Source organism: Natrix helvetica, assembly GCF_964273705.1.
Source record: "Natrix helvetica genome assembly, chromosome: 1".
Lineage (NCBI taxonomy): Eukaryota > Metazoa > Chordata > Lepidosauria > Squamata > Natricidae > Natrix > Natrix helvetica.
Genome location: NC_138548.1, coordinates 89,331,690 through 89,343,928, shown reverse-complemented (window position 1 = coordinate 89,343,928; position 12,239 = coordinate 89,331,690). Strand labels below are relative to the sequence as shown.

The window sequence follows — 12,239 nt, the reverse complement described above, 5'->3', positions numbered from 1 at the left end:
AGAAAAATAGGGACCACTTTGATGGGAAGGTAACAGCGTTCCCTGCATCTTCGGCATTTAGTCATGTCAGCCACATGACAATGGAGACATCTTTGGACAGCGCTGGCTCTTTGGCTTTGAAACAGAGATGAGCATCTCCCCCTAGAGTCGGGAATGACTAGCACATATATGCAAGGGGAACCTTCCCCTTTCCCTTTCGAACTGTTGACCTTTCTATCAACAAACTCAGCATTTTAGGCACTGAGCCACCGTGTCCCTTACCTTTACCTTTACCTATATTTTATTTACAGATCTGAATTGTGACTCCAGCTGCACAATGTGTGACTTTTACTGGTTATAAGAATTGTTTTAACGTGACAAAGTTTCAGACCAACACAGTGGTATCTCAGTATTCATTCTTAATTGGTTCCAGGAAGAGTGATGAGTAGCAAGCATTTTTTCCCATAAAGAATAATGAAGTGAGTCACAAGGCAGCCAACACCAAGATGTTTTAACTTGTGCATTGAGTACTAAACAAACAGATGAGTACTGGGACAAAGGAGGTTTCTTTTTTATTGTTATATGTGGCTAATTCTTATATTCTAGCTAATATAACTGTTCTGACCCCCTTCTCTCCACGCCTGTGAACAAGCCAAAACACATGCTTGGCTGTTTGCCACTGTTTAATTGCAAGATAACAAACCCTTTGGCCGAGGGCCCAGATAACTTAAAATACAAGAAAAACAAACCAGATATTCAAACACGTCTCTAAGACATCGGCTTTCTTCACTGCTAATTTCGAACAGTTGTTTCCTGCAAATGTCCCCTCCCAAGGCCTCACCTATAAGCTCTCTTGGGAGGGGCCAATCTACAACCACCTATGCTAATATCGTCTGTGAGCCTGCCTACGAAGCTGCTGCTTTCGTTTCTCAGCCCTTCTCACTCTAGCATCAGTGACTGACTGCCTTTGATCCTCCCCACTGCTCTATGCTTCTGGTGCCTCCTGGTGGCCAACCAGCCCCTCTGGTCCCTGCTCTGAATCTGCAACCTGCACAGGGTCTTCCACATCATCCAGAGCAGACTGAAATGATCCCTCACTATCCGAGTCCAGCAGCAGCTGAACTGGATCCTGCTGGGCCACAACATATAACTATAGGTTTTTGTACTTGGAAAATCAAGTAAAAGACTCAGTGCGGCTTTGTGTCAAGCAAAGCTTTGTATCCTTGCATGACTCTTGCAACTCAGGAGTAAAATTACTGGATAACAATATCATGTGAAATATCACGTGAAAAATGAAAGTCCAGCTGCATTGTCCCTTTCTTTGTCATGAGTCATACAATTCCTGAGATTCATGTACTTCAAGAAAGCAACTCCTTTTGAGACTCTACCAGAAGAGTCCATGTTCCTATGGGGACAGGTCACCAAGCCAAAATACATAAAATGAGAAAACAATACAATACAATAGCATAGTTGGAAGGGACCTTGGAGGTCTTCTAGTCCAACCACCTGGCTAGGCAGGAAACCCTATACCGTTTCAGACAAATGGCTATCCAACATCTTAAGACTTCCAGTATTGGGGCATTCACAACTTCTGGAGGCAAGCTGTTCCACTGATTATTTGTTCTGTCAGGAAGTTTCTCCTGAGTTCTAAGTTGCTTCTCTCCTTGATTATTTTCCACCCATTGCTTCTTGTTCTACCCTCAGGTGCCCTGGAGAATAGTTTGACTCCCTCTTCTTTGGAATTGATCATTCAATTCCTGTTTGGTTTTAAGTTCCCTTTTTTCATTTAAAATATCTTTATATCTAGTAACATTCTCTATAACAATAACATTTGGAAAAATCAATGCCCCCATTGTTGAAAGCCAGATCAGTATTTTCAAATAATGTTGTTCTTTAATTTTCTCCCAAACTAATAATAGTGCATTCCTAACATAGTGTCTTTGGAAATAGCTATGTACTGTATTTTGTGTTTTCTCTTTAATAAAAAAAACATGCCAATCTATTTCAAGATCATCTCCCTCCAATGTCAGTAGTCTTTTATTCCTCAAGCCTATCCATTCTTTTACCCAAGTATGAATCGAAGCCTGATAATACAATTCCCAATCTGGTAGCCCAAAGCCGCCCCTACTTTTAGAATCTTGCAACATTTTCAAACTTATCTTTGCTTTTTTCCCTTGCCAGATAGAGAAGCCATTATCTTAATCATGTTCCAAAACTACAAATCACCTTCATGGCCTGTGCAAGAAGATAGCGCATTCAGATAATTGCAAATGACTCCTTCTTCCACTATCGTTTTCACAACTAGTGAAGATTTCAGAGACCAGGGAAACCATATGATAAGTCTACCAGTCAAAAAGTGTAAAAGTTTTCTTTTAGCTTAAGGTATGTATATTCAAACAGAATTTTAAAAATATGTATGTACCTAAACCACTCGATAATTTCCCAGGATGGGTGAGATATAATCAATGCATTAATCATACCCAATTGTTCTGACTCCCCCTTTCTCATATACCAAATCAATCCGAAACAAGGTCTCTGCAAGATGTTTTATTACAGACAGTTTAAACCTTGGCAGCAACCCAGCCTGCTGAGGTCCAGATAGCACATTGGCAGCAATCCAGCTACAGCAAACACTTTGGCAGCAATCCAGTCTGCCAATATCCAGATAACACTTTGGCAGCAATCCAGCCTGCCAAGGTCCAGATACCACCTTGACAGCAATCCTGCCTGCCGAGGTACGACACAGATCTGAGAGCGTCTCCAACTCTAATGATCAGTTGATTCCTGCAAAACAACTGTCGGAAAGTCCCTCCTTAAATAGCCTTGAGAGGAGCCTGATTACGAGCACCTGCATCCAATCATCTCTTGTAAATGCGTAGCTGTTCTCTCCGTCTATCAGTTCTCCGTTGCCTGGCATCCAGAAACCACTCCCTTGTCTCCTCCCCACTGCTCCAAGGCATGACATCAGGAGCACACTCCCTTTGGCTTTCACCACTGCTCCATGCCTCAGGCGCCTCCTGGTGGCCAACCAGCCTCTCTGATCCCTGCTCGGAGTCAGAACCCTCTCCAGGGTCCTCCACATCCTCCAGAGCCGACTCATAGGGACCCTCGCTGTCAGAGTCTGGTGGCAGCTCCAACAGCTCCTGCTGGGCCACAACACCCAATTATACATCTCTACTCCTGGCCAGGTAGGTGATACTGTCATGGTGCCAACTTGAGTGGCTAGGGGCTATGGGGGTCTGGATGGGAAAGAACCAACTTTGACTCAATCCTGGGTCCCTACCCTTTTAATCTCTGGAGATCACTCAAGACTTGGCTCTTCCCCCAGGTGCTGAGATAGAGTGAGTAGAATGAGGTCAGTGCAAGGTGAGTATATAATGGGCTGCATCAGTGAAGTATGATTGCAGGGCCAGGTTTTTCTGTTTTAGGTTGTATTGCCTTTTGTTTATAGATATATAAATGGGTTTTAAGTCTCTCTCCGCCCCCACTTTGGTTTTAAGATGGAAGGCTATACAAATGTCTTAAATAAATTTAAATAAAAATATAATCAAAAGCTTAAACTTTTCTGGACTTCAGATACAGCTTGCGAGGGACTTATTTGAATGCTTCTTGGAAGAACCAGGCATTTCAGATTAGCACATGAAATTTCCAAAATGATTAAAGCAGGCATTTTATGCTTTTAAGTCACCGATCCACAAACTATGGCTTGATACGGCCTGCCAATGCAAAGTATCCGGCTGTGGAGTGGCGGGATTCAGCCTTGTCCCTCACTGTCGGCCTTATCTTCCAGCGAGCATCCACTCCAGCTGCACTTCTGGTTAGTTATTTCACTGGTTGAGCCGCATTTCTGATCACACCGTTGCTGATGAAGGTAAGGCCGAAGGACGCTGGGGAGGACCAGCTGACTAAAGGGTGATCATGCCAGTGCAGCCACATGATCCAGGGCTGATAGGTGAATAGGGGAGGAGCTGGCTTGAAAAGCAGCTCTGCTGCCAGCTTGTAAAGTAGTGCTTTATGGGTAAAAACAGCCTTTCAGGATGTTTTCCATAACCATTGATCCAGTGGCGGTGAGTGAGTAGGGGAGGGGTAAATACAGGAAGGACAAAGGTAAAATGGACTGCTAAATTGGCCACGCCCCCCAGCCCCAACAGTCTGAGGGACTGTGAATCAGCCCCCTTTAAAAAGTTTGAGGACTCCTGCTTTAAGTTAACAGATCAATAAACCAAGCCAGCTTTGTTTTGAACTTTTTATTACCAAACTTACTTTGAAAAGACTAATCTTTCATATTATGCACAAACCATATTGCTGCAAAAATCTTATCTGATTCAATCATTTAAGGTATCTGAATATGTACACATCAATCCATTTCTTCTTTTGAAAATGAATCATTTCAACCCACTTCTTCTTTTGAAAATGAATTTCTCCCTTTAGCTTGAGTTCCCAATTACTTTCAAACATGATAGGGCAGGGATCCCCAACCCTCATACTATGGACCAGTACCGGGGTGTGTCCTGTTAGGATATGGGCTGCCCAGCTGGAGGTGAATGGCGGGTGAGCAAAACTGTCCATGTGAGGAATATAGGTTGTATGCTCCTTCTGCCTCCAGTCCATGGAAAATTTGTCTTCCATGAAACTGGTCTCTGGTGCCAGTACGGTTGGGGACTGCTTTGATAGGGTAATGAAGCATTCATGAAGTACATTTCTATTCCTCTTGTAAAGAAAAATCTAACACACCAACCATACAAAAATCCATACAAAGGAAAGTAGTCAAAAATGGCCTGTGGAACTGATGAAGAAAAGACGTGCACTGGAGGAAGGACATCAGTCAAAACACATGTTTGATATCGTCTTTACTTCTTGTTCATTTGTATCAATATCAAGTCCAACAATATTGAAAAAACCTGCTCTTATGGTCACATGTCAAGTACTCTAATCCTCTTTCCAAACTAAGTTATGTAGAAGCATTGGATTGGATTTTATGACAGATTAATTAAAATGTTGTAGAACGTTTCTTCTTTTAGGGCTACAAAATTTGGATGACCTGTAAATGGCAGCAGAGCGATAGAAAAATACCAAGATTACTAGTGATTATGGCTGCTCAAATAATGCCTTCTTGTCCATTCCATGTAGGAGAATCTTCAAAAACACCCAGTTATGTAGCCAAGTTAGGGCAAAAGAAGAATGCATTTGATAACCAGGACAATCCATCCATCCAATTAATGTGCCACCCATCTCACTATCCAGAGATTCCATGTGGCTTCCAATGGCATAAAAGCATAAATAGGTATGCTGTGGACCATGCCAGTTAAATAATTCCGACAGATAGGGTCCAGGAAGAGAGCGTCTCTGCCATTGCTCTACCTTGTGGAATAATCCCTCCCTTTCCCCACCACCAGAACTGAAGCAGACCCGCTCTCCTGGCCTTCCAGAAAGGAATGAAAGCCTGGTTTAGTGGCCTTTGTGGGGAGCCGGATAGGAGCATAGCTGTGGGGATTGTTAGCACTCCCTTTGCCTGTCAATTTGTAAGGGTTTTTTAATTACCTTTGCCCATTTGTTGAATTTTTATATGCTGCTTGCTAAACTTTTATATACTGTTTTCATGTTTTAATATTTCACTGTACATCGCCCAGAGTCCCTCTGTGAAGGATTTTAAAATGTGATAAATAAATAACTATAAAAGCATAAATGAAGATTAAGAACCAAGAGCACAGAGTTACTGTCTGTCTCTCACTCAACCAACCAACTCCAGCAAAGTGCACCCATACTGGGGGCCTGTCCCAACAGGCAAATTAATACATATTTTCTCACTGCTTCTAGTCTCAAGCTTTTCCAAGTTTAAGCATGTTGTCTAAACAAAAAGTATCATTTCGCACTAGGAGTGACTGTACTCTAATAAGTGCTATATAAATAGGCTTCAAAGTGCTATATTGGAATGTAGCCAGTCTGAATTTGGACAGTTCATTTAATCACAGACAAGCCACTAAATGTTGATAAGGAAGTCTGTAGAGATTCTCTGTCATCCAGGTCATGGTTGTCCATTTTTCAGCAGGCAACTGGACTTTGTTTTTTCTTTGAAGACGTTTCGCTTCTCCAAGAAGCTTCTCCAGCTCTGACAGGATAGTGGAGAATGGAAGGATTTATATTCCGTTCAGGAACCCTTCCCTTATATTCCTTGTGTTGATAAGGAACCACCCACAAAAGTGTCATTCACTGTTATGACTAGAATGGTTTAGCTCAATGGAGAAGCTTCCGCTATGCCATAAAAAAAGAGCCTCAAAGTAAACAAAAAAAAAACCCCAATCCAGACATAAATAGCACTTTTATTGCGACAATTGCTTGCAAGTTAAAATGTAGTTGACAGTTTTATGAGATTCAAAAGGTGTTCCGAACAAAAGCAAGTCTTTATACATCCACATTTGGCTACTATGTATGTCTTACAGATTAAATGTAAGTTTCCAATAGAAATTAAGTAATGTAAGGAAAAATATGAAAAGTGCAATACAGCAAACAAATTTTATCTACTTAATACTGTTTCTTAATCATTTAATCTTCTCCACCAAAAACCATTTCTCAAATGACACCAGTGTCCTGTATCTTCTTAAACTGAAAAACAAGGCCCCGTTTCAGTTCCAGACGAAAGACTTTAAGATATGAGCAACAGTGAGCAAGAAAGTCCCACTGAGAACTATTTTGCTAGTTACTAGATTTGGAGCATTGTTACACAAATTATCTTGGCAGCACCTGTATCTGAAGTTTTTAGATGAGAAACTATGTGAAATAGTGTCTACATTGCAGTCAGAATACTTCCAGCAGCGAGACGAATTATGTGTACCTTAAAAAGAAGAAAAACCAGATTATAAAGTTAGGTTCTATCCTACTTAATTAAAAAAAATCTGTGCATATAGGTGGAAAATATAGTCTGTTCAATAATTTCAGTCTTTTTAATCAGTTGTTAAATTAAAAAATGATATTATTAGACTATTTCTTATTTCATTGGGAGATTTTACCACCTCTGTTTTATTACCCCTCTCCCAACATTTGATAATAAGCCTTAGGCCAAATAAAACAGAAAAATAAGAAACATTTTTTTTCCCACTAAAAAAGGGAGAAAATAAAATAAGCAATGATTCCTTAGCCACTCACTAGAAAACTTTAAGTCACAGCTTGCATAATTAAACATTTTAGTAAAACAAGAATTTACTAGTGTTTCCCTGTAAAAAAAACTCCAAAAACTAGCCTGATTTTCATGCCTGCACTTAAGACCTATCCCCAAAATAAGCCCTAATTAAGCCCTGCCAACCATGTGGTTATACAAGGTGGCGCAAGGTGCATGCATAAAAATCAAGCTAGGGCAGGTGGAACTGCCCCGTACCCACTTATCTTAGGACCACCGCAACCAGGTCTCCCATGCCCCGACACCTCTTGCGCTACTGTCTGACTGCTGCTTGTGGCCAGATGTCGCATGGCTTGTCATGTCTGTGCTGCCACCACAAGCCTCCTCACGCTGGTGCCACTGCTCGCACAACAGCATAGCACACAGCCTCCTGCCACAAGCGGCAGCACTGGCACGTTGGAGAAGGGCAACGGCATGACAGGCATCAGGGTGTGGGAGGCATGGCTACAGTGGTCCTAAGTTACGCGGGTAAGACATCCTCTGAAAATAAAACCTGGTACTTATTTTGGGCCCCCAAAAAAGAGTAAGATCGGGTCTTATTTTCGGGAAAACACAAATAGAGCCAAAGTTGTGTAATTCTAACTGTTGAAAATAATGTTGAAAACAAACAATACCAGAGAAAGAGTAGCTATTGTCAGTTGAACTGAATTCACAAAATGACATAATCCCAAACTGTAGGGGAGAAGGAAATGGCTTGATCAGTGAGTTGGATTAGAGGACCTCCAAGGTCCCTTTCAAAAGTCCGTAAGATTTCATTCAAAAATGAGTGTGCATTATTGGAAACAGAAATCAGTTTTTTCACTTTTGAAATTTCAATTTGAAATTCAAACCCCTAGAATTTCACATAAGCCTACCTGCTTTGCTTCCTTTACCTAATTAAAAATAAAACCAGGAAAAAGAATGCCTTATCTTTTTTCCAATGCAAGATTTCTTGCAAGTTATGCTATGCACCAAGCCTTCTGTTTCTTATTTTTTTTCTTTTACAACCCAACTGCTGGAAGATCAGCTCGTCACTTAACCACAACCCATCCCTGTCACCCAGAAGCATTCTGCTTCAAGACTGCACAGGTAACATGCCAGGTTATCCTATGGCATTAAACAAAACATATTGAAGCTATATAAAAGCCAAATCTAGTGTATCTGAAGTGAATCAATAGACGTTTTGCATTTTAGTTTTTAGTCAAGGTGGAGCCTGTTTGTAGAGATGAATCTTTTACGTGTATGAGATGAAAGGGAGTATATAAGCAAAGAATGAGTAAGGCTGGGCACTTTGGCAGAACCAGCTATAGGAGAAATTGTGTAGCACAAAACAGCACTAATGTGTGGAAGAACAATTCCTGTAGACTAAAAGGCTGAAGGTGGGATGGTGGAGAATGAAACAATTGAGGGCCCAATGCATACTGGAAATCACCTTTGATTTTTGTCTCAGGGAATGATATCCTCTGCCCTTCGTTATGGACAGATTGCTTTTTGGCTTGCTGGTCCTACCAACAAGCTTGTAAATTCTACAAAATGGCCACCCGGGCACTGATCTTCCTGCCACCTAGGTGACTTTCAAGATACTGATTCCACACGTAAAAGCCCTACGTGGCATAGAGATTAGTTATCTGTGGGACATTCTCTTTTGTATGGGTTCAGCTCAACCTGTAAGAACTGACAGAGGCTGGCTTGCTGCAGATCCCATTGATTAAGCAATGCAATCTTCTAGGAGTGTTGTGGCCCAGCAGCGGCCGACTGAGCTGTTGGTGGACTCTGACAGCTAGACCATTATGGGACTGCTCTGGGGGATGAGGAAGACTCTGGAGGGTGTTTGGAGTCAGAGCAGGAACTAGAGAAGCCTGTTGGCCACCAGGTGGCAGCTGAGTCAGGGAGCAGTGAGGAGGAACAGAGGGAGGTTATTCCTGATGTGCATAGGCGTTGAATTGATAGGAGAAAGGAAAGTAAGGACAGCTGGTTAAGGGTGTGGCCCCTCCCAAAGAGTTTATAAGTGGAAGGGTAGGAGGGGAATCTTTGCAGGAAACAGTCCATTTTCCAGCCGTTGCGAAAGCCTTCTGTAAGTTTTATCTTGGGTTCGTGAAGATAATGTTCTAGGCTCCCAGCCAAGGGGTGGCTTTATCTATGTAATTAGTCGTGGCAGACAGTCAAGCCTGGGTCTGCATATTTATTGGAATCACGGGACAGAACAAGGATCCAGTAAGAAGTCTCTGTGGCACTTTCCTTCTGCAACATCCGTCCTGGAGATTTGTTTCATCTGCCATTTTACAAGTGTTATCAGTACCGTGTTTCCCCGAAAATACAACCTGTCCCGAAACTAAACCCATGCCACATTTTTCGCGTGGGCAAAAATATAAGCCCACCCCCGAAAATAAACCCCCCCTCCGGCCAGGCAGAGCACCGCTCACTGACCTAGCGTTATTCCAAAAGCGCCAAGTCGCAGGAGGGGGGGAGCGCTCACGTTGCTTGCTGCCTTCGGGATACCGCTAGGTTGGGGAGTGGCGTTCTGCCTGGCCGAAGGGGAGAGTTGCCGGGCGGCTGCTCCCTTGTGAAGTGGCTCCCAAAGAGCCGGGCACAGCCTCAGGGGCGAAGCAGCCATGAGGTAACCATGCCCACGAGCAGCCGCCCAGCAAATCCCCTCTCCAGCCGGGAAGAGCGCCATTCACTGACCTAGGGGGTAATCCCCAAAGTGCCAAGCCATGTGGCGCTCTGCCCGCTCCCCAGCTCCTGCGGCTTGGCACATTCGGGATACCCCCTAGGTCAGTGCATGGAGCTCTGCCCGGCTGGAGAAGGGGGTTGCGCGAGCGCCTGTTCCGCTTGCAGCTTCACCAAGCCCTTGCCAGGCTCTCCCAGGCCACCGCCGCTGGCTGCTGCTGCTGCCCGCCGCCGCCGCCGCCCCGCTGCTGCTGCCCGCCGCCGCCCCGCTCCGCGCAACTTCAAAACTCGGGCCGAGTCTTTCAGCATCGGCCGCTCTAGGAGTGCTCTCTATGGTGGGCCGGCTGCTGGAAAACTCCCTGTCCGGCAGCCAGCCCACCATAGAGAGCACTCCTGGAGCGGCCGATGCTGAAAGACTCGGCCCGAGTTTTGAAGCTGCGCGGAGCGGGGCGGCGGCGGCGGGCAGCAGCAGCAGCAGCCAGCGGCGGTGGCCTGGGAGAGCCTGGCAAGGGCTTGGTGAAGCTGCGAGCGGAACAGGCGCTCGCGCAACCCCCTTCTCCAGCCAGGGAGAGCTCCATGCACTGACCTAGGGGGTATCCCGAATGTGCAAAGCCGCAGGAGCTGGGGAGCGGGCAGAGCGCCACATGGCTTGGCACCTTAGGGATTACCTCCTAGGTCAGTGAATGGCGCTCTTCGCGGCTGGAGAGGGGATTTGCCGGGCGGCAGCTCGTGAGCATGGTTACCTCATGGCTGCTTTGCCCCTGAGGCTGTGCCCGGCACTTCACAAGGGAGCAGCCGCCCGGCAGCCCCAAAACAATAAGCCCTCCCTGATAATAAACCCAAGGGCATATTTCGTGGGGCAAAAGAAAATAAGCCCCTGGCGTATTTTCGGGGAAACACGGTACTTTTTAAGAGTACTAAAAAACAAATCTTCTCCATCCTACAGGTAATATGGTGGTGGGAAGTGTTTGTTCTTATCTTTGCAAGTGGGAGAGAGAGCCAGTTTAATTAGTGATTAAGGCATCAGGCTAGAAACAGGAGACTGTGAGTTCTAGTCCTACCTCAGGCACAAAGTCAGCTGGGTGATTTGGGGCCAATCATTATTTTCCAGGCCTGCAAAGGAGGCAATGGCAAACTACTTCCAAAAAACTTTGTCAAGAAAACTGCAGGGATTTGTCCAGGCAATGACCAGAAGTTTTTTTTAAAAAGTCTCAAAGGCACACATGAAAACAGGATGGGGGAGTATTTGTTGTTCCCTCCAGATGACACGGTATGTTGATATTTTATTGCTGACTTCAATGTGTGCACATTAAACTGCTCAGAATAAAAATCAGTCTAAAAATCAGATTAACAAATTTGTATATTTCATCAGAAATTAAATATAAAAGAGATAAAATAATACTCACCAAGATATACTATTAAGCAACTATCCTCTTCACGTTTACAGGTTATATTTCTGTCACAGTTACCAAATGGACAATTGTAGCACACTAAAGCATTTCCTAAATAAACAAGGAAAAAAAGAAACTAAACACTACATTCACTTCTAAAACAGGATCCATTAGAAATTATAAGCAGTCCTTTCTTACTGTTTTGTTTAGCAACAGTTCAAAGTTTTAACCATGTTAATAGCAATAGCACTTAGATTTATATACCGCTTCAGTACTTCACAGTCCTCTCTAAGCAGTTTACAGAATCAGCATATTGCCCCCAACAAATGATGGGTCCTCATTTTACCCATCTCGGATGGGTGGCTGAGTCAACCTTGTGCCTGGTAAGATTTGAACTGCCAAATTGCAGTCAGCCAGCAGTCAGTAGTAGTGTGCAGTGCTGCACTCTAACCACTGTGCCACCGTGGCTAAAAAAAACCACTTTTGCAAACAATCCATGCACTTACAACTTTTGTATCATCATTCATAGCTTCACAACTAGTTCCTGAGAAGATTGCAGATTTCCAATTATCTTGGCAGGGAAACTGCATAGACATGTTCATATAGTTGCCAGGAGTCAAAACTGACTCAAACACACACACAAAAATGATAAGGCGTTCCCTTGAAACTGGATCACTAGGATTGCTCCAACAATTTGACTGGTTATATAAGATAGTGTCATACAATTCAAACCAAGAATCTGTCATTCCAAAGGATATACCTTTTTCTATAATTATTATATTATCCGTATAACTCCAAACCATCAAACTAAAACCGAGTCAGCCCTTTGAATGATGAGCCACCTTTGCCTCCCTCTTCTATTCTTCTGGTCCCTGAATTGTTATCATTCTGTTTCCATTTACCGTGGGGTTCACTTACCTGAATGGAGGAACAAAGCCAGAACAAAGGTAGTAATGACAGCAGTGACGAAAAGGGAATTCATCTTGTGTCTCCTAGTCAACCTACATAATAAAAAAATACGTTGTCCTATCAGATGTTCTAAACCT

The 12,239-nt window shown here is 43.6% G+C and overlaps 1 protein-coding gene across 1 annotated transcript in view; it reads right to left on the bottom strand.

Moving 5' to 3' along the window:
• Positions 1-12,239, bottom strand: part of CD59 (CD59 molecule (CD59 blood group)) — a 43,172-nt gene that overhangs the window by 28,663 nt on the left and 2,270 nt on the right. Inside the window, exons 2-4 of the mRNA XM_081936089.1 lie at positions 12,112-12,194; positions 11,209-11,304; positions 6,721-6,811 (exon numbers count right to left, since the gene is read on the bottom strand). Of these exons, the coding sequence (XP_081792215.1) occupies positions 6,721-6,811; positions 11,209-11,304; positions 12,112-12,175 (251 nt within the window). The 5' untranslated portion in view covers positions 12,176-12,194. The remainder of the gene's footprint in view (positions 1-6,720; positions 6,812-11,208; positions 11,305-12,111; positions 12,195-12,239) is intronic.